Genomic DNA, 23,795 nt, shown 5'->3' on the forward strand with positions numbered 1-23,795 from the left:
CAATAATTCAGTTTTTAATAATGACATTTATAACTGGACGTTGCCCATATACGACAAAAAGACTTTATCTCAGAGGATCTTGATCGAAGAAAATTGCATCTAAGGAAGGAAACAGATAGCCGTTGCCAAAACTTTTCAACTCCAAAGAAACAATCGACAAAAACTGTCTTCCTCTTTTTGTTCGAAATACTTACCTCTTAGAAGATGAATTATCATGACAAGTCGATATTCCTTCGTTATTAAATCCAGTTTATGAGCTAAATATCTGAAATATGAATTGAATAAGTCACGTATAAAGGCACCATAGCTAAAAGTAAAATTTGAGAAAGTAAACTTTGAGCAGATCCGTACCGTCAGCGTAGACATCCAAGCTCTGTTGAAAAGCAACTTTCCCACACACTAATAAGCTGTACAGGTAGCAAGGCACCTTAAACAGACGCTGAGCTACAATAAAACAAAACAAAACTAGGTGTGGACAACTTTATTTCACCGTCGGGGATTTGTACATAAGCAGCAGCGGGGTTTTGTCAAATCACTGAAAGAAAGTTAACAATGCGCTTTGAGGGCGCTTAGAATGATGGAAATCGAGTAAAGTTTAAACAACTCACCCCTAAGTTCGTTTCTTTCGACGGACGTAGGATATTCATTTAGAACTCGCTCATTCGCTCAAATAAAGCCTATTTCGCATATTAATGTTCGCTAGAGTTCCGACAGGCACGCCATTTACGCAAGTTCATTAAAGTTGCATTCATATTTGATTTCAGTAACAAAAGGCAAAAAAAAAAAAAGCGCTTTTAAATTAACACTCCCTGGGCAAGGATTGCTATCTCGGACGAGATAACCAAAATCTATCCTACGGACAAGCTACTTTCGCGTCATGTCAGCCTCTTCAAGTAGGCAAAACTTAGTCACTGGTCAAGTATAAGGAATCCACTTTGGGTTTTAAGTTCAACCTTTCTAACTCTTCCATCTTCACTTGGATGAACTTTCAGAACGCGTGAAAGCGGCCAGTGGTCACGCGCCGTATTTGGCTCAACTAGCAGGACAATGTCATCCTTTTCTATTTTTCTGCTATCTGTGGTCCACTTAGGCGTGACGGTCAGAACTGGGGTAGGTATTCAGAATGCCAGCGGTGCCACAACATGTTGGCGAGGGCGAGAGACTGCCGATGTCTTTTCCTACTGTACTGTTGATTTTTTTATCTTCGACGCCAGATATTGGAGGCCTCGCTGAATCAAAAAGGAATTCGGCGTAAGGACTGTGAGATTGGTTCCCTGGTCACTAGTGAGAGTTCTAGGATACCCTCGTCTACCACCAAAGCGGAGGAAACAATTCAGGAAAGAGTCTTTCTCCAGGGTGTCGACAAATTCCAAGTACACAGTACGAACGGTTGCACAGAAGAAGATATCACCCCATCTCTTAACTTGACTTCTTCTTTCCTTGACCTTGATCGGCCTAAATAAATCGACGAGTGCATGGAAAAAGGTCGGACAATAAATCACTCATTTCTCCGGTATTGCTGACATAAGAAGTGAACTGGGACGAGCATCCCTCCTGCTGGAAGAAACACAATTTCGACCAAATTTCTTTACAGCTGATTTTCCGCTAACTAGCCAGTAGCGATGCCTAATTTCATTATAAACGTAGTCGGGAGGCCCGTGGGCGAGCTGGGTGTGGTTGTGTCCAAATAGCAGTTGGCCAAATCTGGATTTGGCTTCCACAAGCACCGGGTGTTTGGCGTCGAAGTCCATCGCCGCATTTTCGAGCCGCCATTAAGAACGTAGGATCCCTTCGTCGTCCAGAAATGGAGTTATCTTAGACAGCCGTGAAATCCTTGGAAAAGGCTTTCCAAGCCTCAAGCAAGAGATTTCATCACCAAAGGAATCCCGCTGCACAACGCGAAGGATGGTGTTCTGTAACTCCCATTGCGTGCCTACATTTGACGTCATAATCATTTTCCATGTGCTCCGTCTTAGACCAACAAGTCGCCATGTTTGCACCCTTCATAATTTGTTATTCAATTCGTTGAATTGTGGACAATTTGAATTCGAAACAGTCGGTAAGTTCTGTCGTTTTCCGTGTGTATTGTTATTTCGCTCGTTAAAGGTGTAATTTCTTTTCGTAGAAAACCTGCCCTATTGACTGCCTTATTGCCTAACTGGATGGAATAACTGGATGGAATATTTGTAAATAAATGGTTGAGTTTTCGCTTTCGAATCTTACGCATATGGTTCTGGGAAATGCATAATATGTTCTCTGCTTGCTGAAGCTCTCTTAAGGTTGGTGACCTTGACACATCGGCTTTGGAAAGCATCCCCTTGAATTTCTGAACACCTCGTAAAAGACAAACTACTGCCCGTTTAGCTTTCCATAAGCTGTGAAATTCTCGAGGTTGATCAGATTCTTTTCTCCCTAGGGGCGACACATACTGCTCCGACATGTACGGGCTTTCTTAACTGTGATGGTTCATCGCTTGCTCGTTCGCTCGGTTGTGCAGGCCATTCATTTTCAGGCTTGTAAAGAAAGGCTGGACTTCGTTGCCACGTACTGTCGGTATCAAGGTTCGAAGGTGTTACTCCCCTTGTCCGAATATCAGCCGTATTCAACTCAAAGGGAACGTACCGAACTGCTACATCGACGCCCTTCTGCTCAATAGACTCTACTCTCTCCTGGAAATTGACAAATCTGTGCGTGACGAAATCTTTGTACCGTCTGCTTGGTTTCCTTAGCCAGTGTTTGCAAATGACGGAGTTTGTCCATACCACGAGCCTCAATACTTCAAGCTAGATCACATTCTTCAACAATTGTGGCGGGTAAGTTTATTATCTAGTTCTAGTCTTGGAATGGCCTGTCTTCTTAACGGGCTTACGCGCGTACGAGCTGAAACCAATGACACATCCACGTCTTCGCTTTCATACACGAAACGGTAATAGCCCACTACACATTTCGCTTGCATGGAACTATCTGAAAAAACTAGAATCTGGTAATCGCTGGCAGCTTCGCTTCTTCTTCTATAACGTCGGGGAAAACTCAACTCGTCCAATGACCTAGCTTCTTTCTCGAACTTGGTCCACACTTGTAACCTCTCATAGTCAATAACGTCATACCAGTCTAGCTTCAGAGGCCACAACTATTGAAAGAGGACTCTTCCACGCAGAAGAAACGGCGACACAAAACCGTATGGATTCCACACTGACGACACAAAACTTAGGCCTTGAATTGGTGTCTTCGCAGACTTTGCTACAGGAGATGTGATCTCAAACTTGTCTTCCGCAGAGTCGAAACAATGCCCAGGGTTCTCATAGCCTGGTTCCCCTGGAGCTCAATCCTAGCTTAGCTCATCTCAGCTCGGTCAATCCCTTTTATTTCCTTTAAAACGTCAGGTGGGTTAGACGAGTAAGGTGAAACCCTCCACGTTTCATAACTTCCGCCAAGTCTCTATAGAGGCAGATGGCGGCGTCTGGAGAATCCACAGCCTCAAGAGTATCATCCATGTATCTATTGTTCTCAAGGGAAGCAGCGGCGCGCGGGAAGTCAGCGCGGTGCTGGTCACATCACAGGACGGTAAAGTTTGCACAGGCCGGAGCGGAGCACTCGCCAAATATTCGTCTCTCGCATGCACTGGTAGACATCTGGCTCCAGGAACTTGTCACTTCTATACGAAGTGACAAGTCTTATCTTGTCTTATCTTCTGGGCGCACATGAAGCATGAGGTACATATCCTTGGCATCAGCCATAAGGTAACCAGTCCTTGCCGAAAGCGAAGGAGTATTCCAAACAACGGACCAAGCAAATCGGGGCCACAGTAAACGAAGTCGTCAAGGCATTTTCTATGGAATTTAGCGGCAGCATCGTACACGCGTCACACTTTTTCGGCCTTCTAACGGTTTCTCACTGGATGGTGGAGGAGATAGTGCGTCATAGTACAGGCACGATTCGCTGGACTTATGATCTCCTCTTTTGACATGTTTCGTAAGTACCCAGTTGCCACGTCGATCTCAATGGATGCTTGGTACGCCGATCTGAGAGTAGGATCTCGATCCAATCTCCCTTCCAGGACTCTGAGGTGAGCCTCGGCAACTTCTTTGTTGTAAGGAATGATTGGACTGGACACACGCCATTTGTTTCGGCTCCTCGTGATGTTTGAAACTTCTCAAATCGCACAAGCCGTATTTTGAGACCATTTTAAACATCCCTGTTACCAATAAATCATAAAATGCTTATTATGGTATTATGGATTTTGTGATTTATTTTTGTACGGAGACGATTTGTGACTCCATCAGGTTTTGAACAAAAACTTGAATATCTCTGGAAGGAGAGAATATATTTAAAGAAAACGCCATTTGCTCTTTTTGAAAGGCCTTTTAAATAGGCCTAAATTATTTTTCACTTTACATGCACTTTAATAATCTCCTTAGATGTAATTTTGTTTCGACAACAAAAAACACAGGGATGTAAATGGGAAAATGTTAAGTAAAATAGAGGATTCCTCTTTTTCACAATTGATCGGCGTATAAAACCCTTTTTTCGCTTCAAAAAGGCCACTTTCTGGACGGATTGGCTGCTACACAGGATGTTTGACGACTCAGGCATCATGAAATCACCTCTCACCTCGATCGGTTTTCTTTCAGAGGCTTGCCTCTACCCACATTCCAGCTTAATGATCAGCCAGACTGTGAGCTTCTGCTGAGGAAAATGGCTCGAAAAAACACTTATAAAGCAATAAAGTTACCAGATTCGAGCGAGTGCACGAGCTCGAACAAACAACAACCGTCATGTGCGTCACGTAACAATTTAGCCTGAGCCCTCAGTTTCTTAAGACCGAAGATATTTTTATTTCATCTCCATTTATGGAGAAATTAAGTGGTTCAGACTTTTTATTGCAAACAATTTATTGGGAAAAAAAAGCACAACCTGGGACTTAAAGGGTTAAAATAACAAAATTACCACATTCGTTTAAAGCAACGTTTAGTTTGTCTTGTTCGCTTCTCATAGCTGGTCCATCTAATCTCTTGGTAGAGCTAAACTTAAGACTGACAAATTATTCTTTCATCAGTTTAGTGCATTCGGCTGAGAGATGGTCTAGATGCTATAGTTCTTTTGGATGGATAACATTTCTTGTATCCTTCTTTATACCATAGTTAATTGAACGACTGGTTGTGAATCCTTACCATGAAAACAGCGGTGCTACAATTTAAGTTGGAAGGGCCGTGACCGTGCACAACCCTTTGTTTTAACGTTCACACCATGGTTGAATATCTTAACAGGAAAGTTTCTGTTGGTCGGTTACTCCAAACCACTGTTGTGGTCTGTGCACGGTCAAGGCCAAAAATGCTAACAAAAACGTATAACAAAGAAGTTTGTCAGGCTTCACTCAGTCTGATAACCATTGCCTCTCATTAACTATGTTTATACTACTAGACACACTGACTAAAACCACGAAATGTTCCATAAACGCAAAAACTAAACATTGCTTGCATCGTCAAGTGCACCTTGGACGGGTAATGCGTCTCTTGGAGTCTCTTATATAAAACTGATGTTAAATCGATTCCCTGCTTTTTTTTTTTCAAGCCAGCACCTTGCTGTCATCAAGGACTGAAGAGACCTTTACAAAAATAATTTCCAGCCCGAAAACCCGTTTCCCAGCAAGTATCTCGTTGGTGCCAAGAATTCCCAACCAGCCCTCTGTGGCCTGAGGAGCGAATATTTTTGCATAAAACAGAGCCGATCGCGATATGCTTAAAAGCACTCCTGGGGTAATGCATCTCTAGGAGTCTCTTATATGAAACTGACGGTCAATCGATTCCCTGCATGTTTCACAAGCGCTAATAATAACGTCTTGACGATGCGATTCGTGGGCGCTCTTCCATTTCCTGTCGGTGAAGGGTGATTTATCTTTTTTTATTTTCATGGTAATGATAATGGCTACGCATGCAAATAAAGCTAGTTTCTCAAATGACTAAATTTAACTGAAGAGCATTGAACAACAACAAGGAACCAACCAACCATTTCGTTTGATTCGTTGCACGACATGTTTCAAAGTTAACACGGTGAGTTTTGAATTTTCTTTGCAATTTTTGCTTATGCTTGCTACGAATGTAAAAACAGGTTTTTGCCTTCATAAACAGATAAAGGGATAGACGGGGGAAACTCTATAAAACCACTTTAAGAAAGGCCTTCTCCTGGGAGAAAATTCGCTGTCTCTTGGAGACATAAATCCAATAGTCTATTGGACGAAACTCTAGCTTACTCTGAAACATTAACTACTTCTAAAAGTAACACATATGGATAACAGTTTCTGCCAGCTTAACTTACAACTTGAATACTTATTGCAGTTATGCTCTTATATAAACAGTTTCCGCCTAAATGAATACAACAGATAGTGTTTGCGGTTTATTGAACTTGAAACCTAAGACCTTAATATTATCTGCGAAAACGTTGGTTTTCATATTCTTATCAGCGAAAGCAAAATAAACTAAATATCTATAAATCCTCTCGTCACACGAAATTCGTGAGCAGCTTTCCAAGCGAAAAATTTTCCAATGTATTTCTAAGTCACACAAATTAAGAGTGATTTCCATATGCTAATTCTAAAAAGATTCTCTGCAGTTGGCTCTGTTAAGCACTCCTGGGGTAATGTATCTCTAAGAGTCTCTTATATGAAACTGACGGTCAATCGATTCCCTGTTTCACAAGCGCTAATTATAACGTCTTGAGGATGCGATTCGTGGGCGCCAATGTATTTCCAAGTCACACAAATTAAGGGCGATTTCCATATGCTAATTCTAAAAAGATTGTCAGTCTGCAGTTGGAAGATTGTAGCTATCACCTCAGTGGGACCAGGATCACTTTATCTATTTTTAAGTTTATACCATTGATGCGATGATAGCAAAATAGTGGGGTGTTATATTCTCTGAGCACTTTTATAAAGTGTGATTATTTTACGGACTGACTAGCATTGTTCATTAAAGATTGAGAAAGCATAGTTTCTAATTGTTGATGCGTAGCCGGAGCCTTGAGAAGAAGAGGTCAGGTGTAAATAATAGCTACAGTAAAAGAAGAAAGTGTTTGAAAGAAAGAAAGAAAGAAAGAAAGAAAGAAAGAAAGAAAGAAAGAAAGAAAGAAAGAAAGAAAGAAAGAAAGAAAGAAAGAAAGAAAGAAAGTAGTTCGTTGACTTCTGAAGTTGCCAGTTTACAATACGTTGTTCTCGCTAATTGTTCACTGCCTATCGTTACTGCACACAATTCATGACGCAACATCAAACTACGTCATACACGAGCGGATATAGAACTTGAACCCGCTGTTACTGCAGTTTACTCTTTCAAATGGGCGGTGATCCCTTTCCCAATTCTCCATGAATGGTAGTATGATGGTGAATCGCGCCTCTGAGTTTTTATTTTCCTGACAGCTACTCCACCTCAAATGCGAAAGTCCCACGGGGAACCTCTCTCGACTAGAGATAAACACGTAATTAAGAAATAATAGTATAACTTCACAATGATTGCAAATAATCCGTAAGTTTTTGTTTATAGTTTGAAAGGGTAAGGAAATTGTGTAGTACTTTGCAATTTTAAATCGGTCATGGATCTTTTCATATGCGGCGTGTTATAGTGTGGTAAATCGCTTGTTTGAAACCGTGAAGAGCCTTAATTCAAATAAGAAAGTATGATTAATATCGCAAAAGCGAGACTTAATTTAAAGCATAATTCAACTAAGAAAACGTGTCCTGTCACGGGGGCCTTTTCTGCGGGGAAAAAACACAATTATGTTGACGAGCCATGTAGATCACTTTCATTGTCGGTCTCCAGGGCAATAGATATGGCGGTTGACCGAGCTCTTTCACTCTCCACCTGCTGTAATCAATAAGATCAAATGCTTTGCGTGTAGGCGAAGCATTTGATCTGATAGGTGACGACAGGCAAGCAAGCTGTGATACAAGCCTTCAGACAAGTGACCTTTTGTTCATGGCAATACAGTATGGTTACATTCCTAGCGAAGGCATTAGTGACCTAACTTATAATTACTTATTTGCCTATCTTTAATCAAATTTTAGACCCAAAGCCATGGCAAGAAATGGATACAAGAAGATCACGAACGACACAAATACGGAAAAACTCAGCATTGTGTCCCTTCTTTTCTTCCGATGGATGAACAATGTCTTCAAGACGGGCAATGAACAAACTCTACACGAAAATGATTTTCTCCCTCTGTCTAAAAAAAATACAACCTGCTTTGTGACTGAACAGCTCAAAGTAAAATGGGACGAGGAAATCACAGATTGCAAAGGAAAGGGTAGAAAACCCAGACTTTGGAAAAGCGTAATGAAGATGCTCTCTGTCAAAGACGTCATTTTTCTCTTCTTAAACTGGTTCATAAATGCATTTTCTCGCATTATGGAACCATTGTTTCTGGGATATTTCATGGCGTCCCTGTTGTCAGCTGAATCTCAGCGTATTTACCGACTCTATGGATGTGCGTTAGCTATGGTCATCAATGTTCTGATCCGTAGCCTTGCTGGACACCAGGTTGCATACAGATGTGAACTGCTGGGAATCAGAATAAGCAGCGCTCTAAAGGGACTTATTTACATGAAGGTAAGCTGTAGAAGGATCTTTGTTTCCATGCTTGGCCTGATTAGCGGCCATAAGCATAAACAACAAAACTCCCTACTAATAAATGCGCTCTATAACTAAAAGGGCTTGGCAAGCTTAGTATTTTTTGGCGATTCAGCGAGGCATGTTAAATAGTTTTTTTGACAAACGTTACGTTTAAAATGTGAAGATTTCACCAAGAATGTATTGCCACGCAGACATACATTCTTTGTAAATTTTACAGTGAGTTTTTGAAAGTTAGTTTCTCAGAGAGTTCAACATATCACACTAATATTTGCACTGACTACCAAGACTGACATGTCCTTTTAGTTTCCATTTTGTTTGGTACATGATGATGAGGCAAAATTTAAACAATGACGTCACCAAAGATTCACCTATAAGAAAAGCAAAGTGCAATATTCATAATAATAACCCAAGACACACGTAACTCCTTTATCTTCACTTTTCTTAATTTCTTTATATTCATTACGTGTTGGTTAAAGCTAGCACATTTAAGAAAATTATAAACTAAGGGTGTGTTCCTTTCGGATGATCCAGATCAGGATCAATGATTCAAGAGTGGATTCCTCGGTTTCTTTGATGCAACATGATTCGAGTGATCTTGGATCATTGATCTTGATCTGGATCATCCCAAAGGGACCCACCCTTAGTGATTCATGTAACAGCTCCTTGCATCCCACTCACCTTCAACCTCACTCTTAATAGCATTCCGTTTCTCTTGCTAGTTTCATCCGCTAGCAAATAAAGTTGATATACTCTTATTTCTTAATTTTCAGACCCTTCTTCTCGGGAAGGATGCATTATTAAAATTTACAACAGGTCACGTGATTGACCTTGTATCAAACGACGTTCAGCGATTTTTTGACCAGGAGGTTGTCAAGTGGTTGTTTTTTGGCTCGATGGTGTGCTTTGAAATCCCTTTGGTAATAGTTTTACTCGTCTATTTTATTGGCTGGCAGTCTCTACTGGGAGTTATTTTCCTATGTTTCCTTGTGCCATATTTCACCGTATTGTCCTCTTCTGGTGCCTTACTGCGCTTGCGCACAGCAGCGGTTTCCGATAAGCGCCTCTCTTTGATGAATCAAGTGGTCCGTGGAATACGTGCCATCAAAACGCATGCGTGGGAGGATCAATACCGAGAAAGAATAAAACATTTAAGAAGGTATGAATAAGCCCTGAATTTTCCAAAGAGTCTGCAAGGACCTAAAAACCTGAATTATAATAAACCGTCTGAATTTATTATTCATGAGTTAGTTTTTTCCTATTGAAACAATGAAAGGTCTTCAACCCCTATGGGCAGAAAGTTACTTCAAACATTCGTCACTTGTTTTAAAATACGACAGCAACGGCCAAAATTAATTTGCAGGATTTCTTCAAATCATATCTGACAATACTTGTTATGACATGTCAGGACCGTTGCCGCATGCAGACAGTGATTATTCATGCTTTGTTATCCATCGTCCAAATAAAAGCTTTCAGAATGTTCTATCGACTTCATAAAGGGTTTTGTCTTCTGTGATTGATGGATTTCAGTCGATCCATTTTACATGTAATAGAAACTTTTCCATCGTAAGTCAGCAAGCTTGTCACGTACTCTTAGTGCAACTTTGAATGACCAAAAAGGGTATTATTTTCGGCGTAAATGTCAAAACAATGGTTAAGTTTTGTAAAAAATAACCCTATTAGTGCACAGAAACTAGTATCATTCATCTTTGGCTGCCGATCGCTAGTAGGAAAATGGATTACAACTTCCTTTCTTTTTCATTTTCAGACAAGAAGTAGACATCATGCGTAAAAAGAGTGCAATTCTATCAGGTATTACTGCTTTGGAATACACTTCAACACCAATAGCGACCCTGGTGTCTATAATCACTCTGGTACTAACTGGTCAGCCACTTACACCTGTCAATGTTTTTATGTTTCGCTCCTTTATCAGTATGTTACGAATGTCCATTTGCACAAACTTGGCATATGGTTTGCTAGAAACATACGACACGTCTGCCTCACTGGCCAGAATAGAAGAATTTCTCTCTTTAAACTGTTTTGATCCGGGTGCTGACAGTGAGGCCGACAAAAGTGTTGTGATTTTCAAAAGAAATAACCAGATAGATCATCTCGAAGAAATTGGTGACGTGAAAAACTCAACAATTTTACATGTGTCAAGACTTACGAAGAAACAAACCAAGCGCGAAGATGAATTTATTTTACAAGATATCGAGTTTACCGCCCACTCAGGGAGCTTAACAGTCATCACTGGACCAGTAGGCAGTGGAAAATCCACTCTTCTTTCAGTAATGTCAGGTGAGCTTCAAGATTCAAGCGGGACCATAAGCTACGATGGAACTCTTGTTTACGTACCGCAATTAGCTTGGGTCTTCTCTGGGACTATAAGAGAAAACATTTTGTTTGGTGAACCATACGATGAAGCTAAGTACACAAGAATCGTTGACGCATGCGCCCTGAAAGAAGACATCCATCAATTTCCTGACTGTGATCAAACAGTTGTTGGAGAACGTGGGGAAGTTCTAAGCGGTGGCCAGCGAGCGAGAGTAAGCTTAGCTCGTGCTGTCTACGCTGATGTAGACCTTTACCTCTTGGATGACCCCCTGAGTGCTGTGGACTTCAAAGTTGGCCAACAAATCTTTGAGAAATGCCTCAAGGGCCTACTGGGTCACAAAACGTTGGTGATAACCTCCCACCAAGAACAGCACATGCAAGAAGCCGATAACGTGATTATGCTTTACAAAGGTCGTGTATTGGGAACAGGAAGCTTCACTGAGTTAAAAGCGAAAGGTATTCTGAATGCAACTGTTGATCCGCTCTACAAGAAATTGGGCGAAAACAATTCACAGAGCAGTACTGATCGGGAGAATGAAGAGAAAGTTGAAGATACTGGCAACTTTGGCAGAATTGTCTCCCAAACCAATGAAGCCCACGGTCTCCAAATGTTAGAAGAAGATCGGGTAATCGGAGTGGTGTCTTCTAACACTTACTGGAACTACTTTAGAAGCGGAGTATCTTGCCCGGTGATCGTTGCAGTAATTTGTTTGTGCGTTATTACTCAAGGTAAATCACAGCATTTTTGCTCTTTTTTCGTGAAGTAAAATCGGGTAACAAGTAACGACAATTATGTGTTGTTCTTAGTTTTCATACATATTACGGTTTATGATTTGGAGTGACATTCCAAATTAAGTAATTCTATCTGGAGTACCAAAGGTCTTTTCACTTAAATATCTGCTCGGGAGGCCCGGTATAATCGTTTTGAAGTTTCAGATTTATTGGTAAACAACATTAGAATTTTCTGTGACTGACCTCGGTAAAGTTTCTTAGCATTAGAAACAACTCGAGAAATACAATTTCTTTCACTAAAACCAGGGACAAAAATTTCAGCAAAACTAAGCGCACAGATTTCAATGAAGCTGTTTACTGGACAAATTAAACGATCTGTAAACACTTGAAACAAGATTTTTCAAGTCATGATTATATTTAAATGTTGTCGCAGGGTTCCAGTGTTCCACTGAGATCAGTTGGTAAATTTCCTGGTTTTCAGAGAAGATTATTTTGAAACATTGAAATCATCTTTTTAAACTTGCTTGAACTTAGCAGCGTTATTACAGAGGTCATTTCACAGAAAATTTACTGAAATCCTATTTTCCAATCAATGTTTACCGTCCCATGTCATAAAATAGAATTAAGACAAAAATGCATCTGATTGGAGAGCTAAATCACATAAAAGGACCTTTACTGATCCAAAATTGCCTCGCATTGAGGACTCGCCCTTGAAACCCTAATAAAATTTCAAGAAGAAAAATCAGACTGGAGAGCATCGTTTGGCCTTCATAATGCTAATACAGCTTTTCTTTAATTTCAGTAAATACGACTGTCGCTTTTCATTAATTATAAGGCTAGGCAATAAGTCTTGAGTAGTTCTTGAAATGCAATATAAATTATATAAATGATTAGGACATACTAGTAACCATGTCGCATGGACATGAAACGCGGACATGTTAGAGAGACATCACCACTCTTATATAAAAAACGTTTTCTGCAAGAAAACATTTTGTCAGCTATTTTAAATTTGGGCATCGTGGAGCGGGGACAAAGTGACCCAAGTTTTCAATGTCGCATCTTGTACCAACTGTCTCTGCGAAAAAAATAGAACTGTAACCAATAAAAACGCATTATTCGTTACTCCTAGTGTATCCCGCCCTTTGAAACGCTGTTATTTATTCATTTAGTCTCATCTTTGAAGTTGCTATTTTTCTTCTTCTTTTTCAGTAATGATAGTCTCCCCTGATGTGTGGCTCTCTTTTCTCACAATGTGGCCTACAGATGCTCAGCGAAACAACACAAACCTAATTATCTATAGCTGTCTGGTCGGCTCGTCCGTGATATTCGCCATCTTTCGTGCATACAGTTTCCTGGTGGTTTCTCTAAGATGTTCTGAGTGTCTTCATAATAAAATGGTTGTGGCCATTTTACAAGCACCAGTCCTGTTCTTCGATTCAAATCCCGTGGGAAGAGTCATGAATCGGTTCTCTAAAGATATCGGTCATTTGGACGAAGTATTGCCAAAAATGTTTCTAATGTCCATCCAAATGTTTTTGCTTGTGTTGATGGGAATTCTTGTTCCAGTTGTCACAAATCCCTGGCTTCTATCTGTTGTTGTTCCACTTTCTGTTTTGAATGTGTGTATTTCAAGGTATTACTTAAAAACATCCAGAGATATCCAAAGGTTGGAGTCGATTTCTCGTAGTCCCGTTTATTCTCATATTTCGGAGACCCTGGACGGCCTGGACACGATTCGAACAAGACAAAGACAAAGAGATTTCGTGGATAAGTTTTACAGGTAAGTGTAACTATTTCAATCCCCGGGGGGTACTCCTCGGAACTTTTGGTAGGGATGTGCGGCTTGGCTCTCCAAACCCTGACACTATTTCAGACCAAAAAATGTAATTTTCCGGTATCGTTTTTCAGACCTGGCCTGTAGAATCCATACCCATTTTCAGAGCTGTTTTTTAGAATCCAAACTCATTTTTAAGGCTTTCAGACCAAAATGGTCGAAATCTATTCCCTATTGTAGACCAAAAATGATCAGAGACGATACCCTTTGGACCCGCACATACCTACTGATATAACTCATATATATAGGGTAGTATCACTCCTCCGCCCACGCTCCGGGTTAAAAACACAATACAGTGCTCTGCGTAGTAGGTAGCTGTCACGATAGGGCTTTATAACTCTAAACGGAGACAAGATTTGGTGATTATCGGGGCCGCTAATGATGCAAGAAATGTTGAAACCAGTTAAAATGAGTTCCTCTAGGCAAAGTTCAAAATCTAATTGGTATGAATCAAGTTTGACGTCAGCATTTTTGTGCTCAATTCCGCCCCTGGGTACCCCAGTCTTAACAGCATCTTAAGGCGCAACATTTCACACCCCACTCTCCTAATGCATCTAAATATGTAGCATGTCAGCAATTTCCGATAGTCACCACCTCCTCTCCGACAATTCTCGGCACAATTCCCTCAGCGCACCAAACATTACAAGCCCTTGTTGTCAGGTGTGATGAGGTATTTGATCCAATACAATGAACCATTTCTTGATACCGATATAAGGTTTTTTTCAAAAATGCAAGTAAAACTGTAGAGTCCTTATTTAAGTGATCACAAGAGACTATGAGGTAAGAGAGCGAATCCCTGTGCCCCATGATAATTATTTTCAATCTTTTTTTAGTTCGCGCCATGCCATTTTGAGTTTAAAAGTAAATGACGTCACTCTAACTGACCAATAAGATGTTTACATTAAAATAGCAACGCAAACAAAAATAGATTGAAAAAAATTTTCATAGGAAGAGGGGCATGTATGGGGGATTCGCTCTCTTACCCCATAGTCTCCTGGTGATCACTGATTTGTCGTTGAAGGTACCAAGATGTTCATAATCAGTCATTAATTATGGTGGTGGCAGGTGTACGATGGCTTGGTGTACGTTTGGACCTGATCACTCTATTGTTGGATGGCGCTGTGGCTGTTGCTGCAGTTTTGGCGTCTCAAGATACGGGTAGGCTTAAACAGAAAAACTACAACAGGACGGGGTCTCCCTTTGCTACTGTACATACGTTCTGCGCATCTTGAGATGATCTGAGAAATACAGGCTTCTTAGGATATTAAATAATAAATGCTTAAGCTAAAATCTGAAACAAAATGCCATATGTACTGTTGCTGAAATATACGTGTTTGCCTCTAATTTTCGTTTTCGGTTCCTTCAGTTGCTAAAATCTGCTTTCAACACAGAGTTACAAAGGGCGCAAAAATATCGCTGCATTATGAGGAACTGGCCTAAATTGTGCCCTTGTTGGATCATAATAAATAAGGCCCTTTTAACGGTTTCAACATTTGCTTCAACAGGCTTTCAACACAGTTGTTGAACCAAATGTCGAGGGCGGGGTTTCATGACGAACTTAGGCCTCAAAAAGAATTCTCTCCGGGAGCTGTAAAATGATGCCTTGGTGTGTCAAGTAAAGACGACAGACATAGATTAGCGAGGTGTTGGGCCGAATCAGGGAATGTGTTAAAGCAATTATCTTAACTGATCTCAGCCGAGAATCAAATCACGTTAGAGAACTTGCTTTCGCTTGAAACGCGCTATTTTTTTGCTCTCTTCTAAGTCCCTTTTACACGCATTTCAATTAGCAGTATCTTGTAGTGATTTCACGCTCAATAAAGCGCACAGTATGGAAAGAAAGGGTGCACATCGCCAATGTCGACATTCTTTCGTTCTGTTTCCAATGAATGCAAAGCAAGTAATCGAAAGATTCGGCAAGGCAAGAAACATCGTTCCAATTTAAAATCGCCAAAGTAATCTGCTGTTGTATGCTGAATTGTAACGAGAGCGGAAAAAACGTAAAAGAAAAAAAATGTCTCACGTGACTTGCGAGAAACGCGTGAAGCTGTTAACGCGTTTGTTTACATCGCCAGGCCATGTTTGTAGTGTCGTTTACGTCACGGTGTTGTGTTGTTCTTTAGCACACAGCACGATCGCGCTTGTTAATATGCGGTTGAAAGGTTAAAATTTTACAATCCAGTTAATATTTTTCTTTGGGGGGTCTTTCAAATTCGAAGCCATTCGAAGCACTGCTCTTCACATGGAGAAAGCTGGAGAAGGTTCCATTCGATTTTTGGAGGGTCACAAGCGCTTGTCTTGATCGTGAAAAGAATAGGTACATTCTTACCGAGAAAATTTGTGGAACGCTGCCGACAGATTTTGCGAAAAGCAAAATATTTCGACGTTTTTCTGACGAGATAAAAAGCGTTTTAGCGCGGGAACTTTTGTCCGTGAAATCTGCCTCGTACTCTTCCATCGTTGAAAGCGTAAAATAATGTTGAAAGCTTGTTGAGAGTGTGTTGAATCAAATTCAGATTGGTTTAAACTTTCATTCAACATCGCTTTAACATTTTATTTGTCTTTGAAAATGTTGAATGGCGTTGAAACCGTTTGAACACTCCGTTCATCCAACATTTGACCAACATCCGTTCAACCACCCTGTGAGCAGAGCCTCCTTTTGTCTTTTTCTTTACTGAGGGGAGCCAAAATCGAGCAACCAAAAGAAAGGCTCTGCTAGCAGGGTGCCGTTCAACTTGTGTTGAACGAATGTTGGGTAAATATTGAAACCGTTTAAACGGGCCTATACTAGCCCCAATCTCTCTCTCATCAAAGGCAGCACGAAGGTTCCCAGCTTGCAAATTCAGACAATACTGTCTATTTTGCTGTTCCATTCGTAAATCAACGTTGAAATAATTTGATAGTGCTCATTTGACTGAGAAGGCGTAAATTGACATAACTGTCATCTGGATTTATGTTATTTTGAAATTTAAAGGATCCTAGTCAACCATGCCTTTGTCATTGTTTGTGATTTCGATGTTGTGATCAAATTACACATTGAGCGACAAAAAGGTCAACAATATAACTAACGAAACTAATCAGGTTTGTATCCTTTGCCCGTAATATTCTCCCTTTCTTTTCTTATTTTACTCTCAAATAAAGGCATTTGACTTAACTTCATGTAATTGGCCTAAGTTTTTGTTTGGAACAAACAGTTGAAACCACTTTTCGTTTGTGAGCCAGCCGTCTTTCGCGCCTACCGAGTTCAAACTTACGTGTCAATTCGTGAATATCAGGCATGTTATTTGGGGAAAGAACCTGATGTTCAAAATTCGGAAATTATAGTGAGAATTTTAGTTCGGGAAGAGCGTGTTCCGCTTAACCCAAGAAGTGTAACATCGGTTGAGACTACATTTGGTGTGGCTGTAAAGGCCAAAGGCTTCGAACTAAAACAAAAGAACCAAACATATACAGCTGTTTCGAGAAAGGTTGTCCAAACAAAGCGTACACGACAATGCCGAAAGGTAGTCTGGGAAATACCCAATAAATTTCAATAAAAGCTCAGAATCTGCATTCGCCCGCCATCTCGAGTCTTCGCTGTACGATCTTGGATTGTGAGCTTTTATTGAAATTTATTGGATATTTCCCAGACTACCTTTCGGCATTGTCATGTACACTTTTTTGGGACAACCTTTGTCGAAACAGCTGTAAACGTAACTTAAAATAGCAACCTGCTCAGCAGTTGGTTGAACAGTAAATGTCATCTTTTTTTTGTTTAATAAACTTTATCGACAAATCAACAAACCGTACAACATTACATAATCTTTTACAACACACTAATTACAGCTGCAAGCACAAAAAAATAATAAAAATAAAAAAATAAATATAATAATAGTAATAATAATACAGTGTAATAATAATAATTATACTAATAACAATAACAATAGTCGTGATAGTAAAACATATACATTTAAGAAAATGGTGATGACAGATTTTAGCAGTGAACACTTCTCTTTTAGTGAATGGGAAAATCAAAAACACAGTAGTGAGCAGTGCCAAGAACGAAAATTAAAAGAAAATTAATGAATGCTGTAAAAACAATAGCTTCTCAAAAGCAAGGAGGCAAATTGGGAAAAGCATACTAATTTGTTAAAGGCTTGTCATAGAAACTAACAATAATTATTGAAGAGGGGCACTAAAGGATCCCACTTCCTTGAAGTAGGAGCTTGTTTGTAGGATTCAATCTTAAATTGGGACTTGAGGACCGCCAAAAACATATTTAGTTGAGGGACCTTGTTACTGGTTTTGCAGCGCCATATGTAATGTCTGGCAATTAGAAAACAGAAATTCAATTGAAGAGCAAACTTTGTTGTGTCCGGCTTTAGTCCCAAAAAGATTGCGATGTCCTTCAAATAGTCGTGAGGTATAAGTTTACATTCAAGAAGTTTAACAGTCAGAACCCTCCAGAAAAAACTAACTTTTGGACAATACCAGAAAAGATGAATAATATTTTCAGGAGCTTTACTGCAAAAAGAGCATTGTGGGTCTTGTTTGATACCAATTTTTGTTAGAAAAACGTTAGTAGGAAGAATTCTGTGCAAGAATCTGTATTGGAAGTTAATGAGGGTCGAACTTTTAGTGCCCTTGGATGCCAAGGTGTAAGCTGCTTTCCAATCAGCCTTACAACCTTCCTGGGAAACGATGGTGTTCCATTTTAATTGGCTTTTCTCTAGTGCATATATAGCTTTTAAGAGAGACAAGTTTCTTGTAAAGTATTCTATTACCTTTAGAGCTTTTAAGAAATGAGTTAAGGAAAGAATCCGATTTAACCGAAACAGCTGTACTGGATTCATTTGGGAAATTTTTATTATAAAGACATTTAAGGGCGGATATAAGCCCACAAAATTTCAAGGGGTTTATTTGTATTTTATATAATTCAATAAAATCTTTGAAACAAAGAAACTTGCAAGGTTCTTTCATTAAATCTTTGACTTTTAAAATTCCTCGCAGAAAGAGTTCTTTCTCATAAATTGGCTTGTTATCAATTCTTATTAGCGAGTTATGCAATAAAGGCTGTTCAAGAAACTGTTGTTTTGTTTTTATAACACCTTCAAAATTGACCTCAGACCAAATTTCAAAAAGTTCTTTCGTGAAGTTGTTCTTTACTGGAAAAGTCTTGAGGGAATCAGTCTTGTTTAAATTTCCCTTAAAGTGCCCCTAACCCTACAATTTGTTTTCTTGTGGTAGATTTCCATATCTTTCAAGAACTCATTTTCGAAAAAAATTTTGAGAAATATTGAATCCTTTTTATTTTACGAGCGCTAAAAGTTACTGAAATTTTTAAATTTTTGCGCCCTTTAAGCCCCGCTGGACAAATTTTTCTCTCGTGGGCTCATTAGGAACGAGCCAATGAGAAGCGTCCGATATTTGACACTGTGACGTAAGAAAAGGACACCAGAAGGATTCAGAAGGGAATCTTATGAGGGGTATCGAATGGTCTTTGCGAGCATTTTGCGAGCATGCGACCACTGTGTTTATTTTTGCGAGCACGAGCTGTTGTCAAATTTTTCTTGCGAGCAGCGAGCACTTTAGAAAATACAGATGGCGAGCAGCGAGCACTTTAGAAAAATAGAGATAGCGAGCAGCGAGCACTTCGAGTACTTCGTAAATTTTCCGCGAGCTGGAATCTCTCTTTTATTAATAGGATTAACGAAATCTCGAGCAATCGAGTACATGTTAACGAGAGTGCGAGCATGCGAGCAGTTGCAAAAATTTTGCGAGCACGAGCAAGCGAGCACCCGTTTAATTTTTGCGAGCAATTCGAGCAAAGGCCAATTTTTGCGAGCACTTTTAAATTGAATGGGACCATTCGACACCCCTCTTATGCATGCTGATTCCTTTCTCTACATTTCGAGAGCTGCTGCATCCAAAAACCACACATTTTCCAACCATTTTCTCTGTTTACAATTGAAGCATTACCGCGAATCTTCGGATATTTTTGCACGATGTCCTTTTCTTACGTCACGCTCCATATTTGGCCGAGTGGGGGACTAATGCGAACGATAGGTGAAAATATCGACAAGACTGCCTTCACTTCTAGCGCTCGTAAAAAAAAAAGGATTCAATATTTCTCAAAAATTTTTTCGAAAATGAGTTCTTGAAAGATATGGAAATCTACCAAAAGAAAACAAATTGAAGGGTTAGGGGCACTTTAAAGATAAGGCTGTCGCCATGTTTTTCGAGCTCAAGGAAGACAATTTCTTTCCATTTTCCGTGGTTCGAAGTATCCAGATATTTTCCAATCCAAGTGGTTTTTAGGGATTTGTTAAAAGAAGATAAGTCAACCATTTTTAGACCGCCATTCTCGTAATCATTTATCAACACGGTTCGTTTAATTTTATCACCCTTGCTGTTCCTAAGAAATCTATAAAAAATGTCTTGAGATCTGTAAAGGGTTTTATAGAAGGTTTCACATTCTTCTAGGATTCCAGTATCAGACGTGACAAATTCGTTCTCGTTGATTTGGAGTTGACTTATAGTGTTAAGTTTATAATGCCTCTTTTCAAGGTTAAGAAAGTACTTTGAATTTTTTTCACCTTCATTATACCATCTTGCTTTGCATCTTAGAATCGCCCCTTGAGTGCGCCACCTTACAAATTCCTCCAATTCTTTTTTGTACAATTCCAATTTTTCTATTAAAAGCAAAAGATGCAAAACATATACAGCTGTTTCGATAAGGGTTGTCCAAAAAAAGCGTTGGTTGAACAGTAAATGTCATCTATTCAATAATTGCATACTTTCGTAGATTCTTTAATCTTTTCATCCTTACATTAGCGTTATTATCCAATTTTATTGTTAGCTGTATTAATCGTTATAAGGCCTATCGTTATATTTTTATGATAATAGACAATATCAACAGTCTGAATTTCCTTTTGTTTTTTTAGAAAAGGAGACGAAAACTGCTAAAAAAAAAACCATTGCGTTCTTTTCGAAGTCGAAAAAAAATATGGTGATTGCAAAAATTCCATGCAAAATAATGGACGTTCGAGTTAGAGGAAAAGATCAAGAAAAGTCCTCAAACACACTATCTGGACTTGTTTGTTCCGCGAACATTATAACTGGAAATGACCAACAAAATAAAGCAATCATACATGGACTTAATTGCATCATCAACAAGACTATTTGCATTTTCAGTCTCGTTAGCATACCTTAGCATAAACAGGAAAACTTGCTAGAAATAAGTGCAAATGAAAATTTGAGCATGACATGTCAAATAGTTTTTGAGCCGAATAACAAAATTTCACAAAGAATGTATTGCTGGTTGACAAGAACTGTCACCTAGCCATAGATTCGTTGTAAATTTCAGTTATTGAAAGCTCATTTCTACAAGAATATTCAACATTTTTCACTGATGTTCGCCCTGATTACCAAATGTGACAAGCTCATTTAGTTTATGGTGTCCACTTGTTTGTAGCATGTTGTTTCATATATGGAAAAAAGTGTAAGCAATGACGTCAGCAAAGACTCTCCTAAATGCTTCGTTCACCAATAAAATGCCTCTGTTTATTTTCTTCAATTAGCCCTTGCCGGACTGGCCTTAGTTTACGCCTTTCAGACCATGGCCCTGAATAACCTCGCTGTCCAAAAAGCATCGCAAGTCGAGAATTTAATGACGTCAGTTGAACGAGTCATGACGTACACCAAGCTTAAATCTGAGCCTGGATACAAAGTGGAACGACTTCCCCCGAAACACTGGCCACACGAAGGAAATATCACATTCCAAGACGTATCACTGACATACTATCCTGGGGGACCTCAAGTACTGAGGAAAATTAACTTAATCATTGAAGGAGGAGCAAAGATCGGTGTTGCAGGCCGCACGGGTGCAGGGAAGTCATCATTTGTGGCGGCTATTATGCGCATGCCAGACGCTGATGGAGAAATAATACTTGATGGAGTTGGAATAAAGGAGATCAATCTCCGAGAAGCTCGGAGATGTATATCCCTTCTTGGCCAGCACCCTGTCCTTTTTAGTGGGTCGGTTAGGAAAAACCTCGACCTTATGGAGCAGTTCAAAGACGCGGATTTATGGCGAGCCTTGGAGGATGTGCAACTGAAAGATTTCGTACAAAGCCTGGAGGGACAGCTTGATTACGAGTTGTTGGAACAAGGTGCAAACGTCAGCGTAGGAGAGCGACAGTTGATCTGTTTGGCTCGTGTGTTGTTGCAGAGGAACAAGATCATCATCTTGGATGAACCAACTGCACATGTAGATCCTGACACAGAACAAACAATCTGGAACGTTGTGCGTGAGAAACTGCAAGACTCCACAGTCATCACTATAGCTCATCGTTTGCACACAATTAGAGACTGCGACAAGATTTTAGTCTTAACAAAAGGGGAAGTTGATGAATTCGATAGTTTTTATACACTCGTAAATAGGAAAGGAAGTACCTTGAGTGAAATGGCTCGAGTTTCCGGTTTCTAGAACAGGATAAACGTTTTGATTAAAGGTATGAGCAGTCACATTAATTGAATTCTAAGGTACTGTTTTCGAGATACAAGTCGACACTGCCGAGGACATTTCGCAACTTATCCACATGGACATTTGGACAAGAATTGTGGACGCCACCATCTGACTATGTATTGTTTATCTTAATTTAATCTGAGTTTTATTCCATTGTATCCTATAGGTTTTAATTGCTGTGACATGTTTTTGTAAATGTTTGCAATTTCTTGATTTGTATAACTTGTAATACATTTGCTTTTACAAATAGTGAAATGCTATTTTTGAAACATATTTTTTCATCTATTTTTCTTACAGATTTATTGATCTTGATCTTGGTAGACTTACATCTATATCCATAAAGATCTGCAAAGAAGGGAGAACGGCCTTACTTAGCCGTTACATGACCACTTCACTCTTCATACAAAACATTTCGGCAAAATATTATTTTTCGAGGAAATTTGCTTTTTGCATTTTCTTTCACGAAAAAGGTATTTCTCCAAAATTCGGGAAAATTTCACGTATATGAAGGCACATTAAACAAAGAAACCCAATAACAAATTAGGCGTGTGTTATCCTTTGTCGAACCAACAAATGTTACGACAAAACCCGAGTCAACAACAGATTATCACAGTGAATGTAAATATATAAAACATATATTTTGACCTGCGGATGAAAGATTAAATGGAAGAAAGATCCTCGCAGTTAGTACGCAAATTAAGCAGTTGCGAAAAGAAAGCCTGAAAAAAATTCAGGCTTGAACGGGATTCGAAAACATGACCTCTGCGATAGCGGTGCAGTGCTCTTGTATTGGTGCACCGACATCGCAGAGGTCATGGGTTCGAATCCCGTTCAAGCCTGAATTTTTTTTCCAGGATTTCTTTTGGCAACTGTTTCAGTTGCGTACTAACTGCGAGGAACTTTTTTCCATTTAAGATTATCAAAGTGTCGCTCATTATAACCCACCGAGTAATCTCCGGCCGCTCTTATTGGAAGAAACACGCCACGTGGTACAAAATCGGAAGGCATTTGTTTAATAATTATCCTACTAAATCGCGCGAAATATCGCATAATACTTAGCCAGATTTGCCTAGTGGTCTCGTCGGTGAAAAGCAGGGGATATTCCGCAACTTTGAGCCGGATGATTATTTTGTTATTCTACACATTGATAACAAAGTAAAGTTTTATTGCAGAAAAACTAGAGAAGAACTTCCGAGGAACGTTACTTGTTTTAAAGTGCTCTTCAAGTTTTCTCCCCGACACACGAAATTATGTATATAGCAGGATATCTGTTGTGTACGGACGACGAATATTGATTGCACCATGACCATATTTGGGCAGTGTTACAATGTGTTGAATAACAAAATGAGATAACAGTCTGGTGATTTCATATCCGTCGCGCGTTTTTTTCGGCAAGGAAAAGAACGTCACATTCTCCACAACATACTCTCCTCGAAATTCCCCGAGTGATCTCAGGCCACACAAGACAACGAACTTTAAATAGTCTATCAAAATATTTTACAGCATTCTTATCGAAGCAATAAATTATTACAAAACTTTAATTAGTCTGAAGATAACTCGATTTCTTTTATTTAACAGTTTCATTTTTTAACACTGATTGCTGTTACATCAATGCAGGGATGGGAATTCTTTAAGTAATGCGATGCCTCTGAGAGAATAAAGTGTGTTGAACTTTCCTGCAGCAGTTTATTATTTGCTCCAAACTTATCGAAACACAAGTGTGGGATTGTTTTGCAACCTACAGACCTGCTGGTGTTTAGTTTTAATGCTTGTA

At 39.5% G+C, this 23,795-nt stretch overlaps 1 protein-coding gene across 1 annotated transcript; it reads left to right on the top strand.

Annotated features, from left to right (window-relative positions):
* Positions 1-8,060: 8,060 nt before the first annotated feature.
* LOC146465017 (ATP-binding cassette sub-family C member 4-like) lies at positions 8,061-22,319 on the top strand. Its single transcript, XM_085129054.1, has 6 exons — positions 8,061-8,594; positions 9,389-9,774; positions 10,384-11,678; positions 12,891-13,461; positions 14,537-14,673; positions 21,075-22,319. The coding sequence occupies exons 1-6, from the start codon at positions 8,064-8,066 to the stop codon at positions 21,980-21,982; spliced, it is 3,828 nt and encodes a 1,275-aa protein (XP_084985180.1). The 5' UTR covers positions 8,061-8,063; the 3' UTR covers positions 21,983-22,319.
* The last annotated feature ends 1,476 nt before the right edge of the window (positions 22,320-23,795 follow it).

This window comes from Pavona decussata, unplaced genomic scaffold, assembly GCF_977016875.1.
Source record: "Pavona decussata unplaced genomic scaffold, jaPavDecu1.1 SCAFFOLD_158, whole genome shotgun sequence".
Taxonomy (NCBI): domain Eukaryota; kingdom Metazoa; phylum Cnidaria; class Anthozoa; order Scleractinia; family Agariciidae; genus Pavona; species Pavona decussata.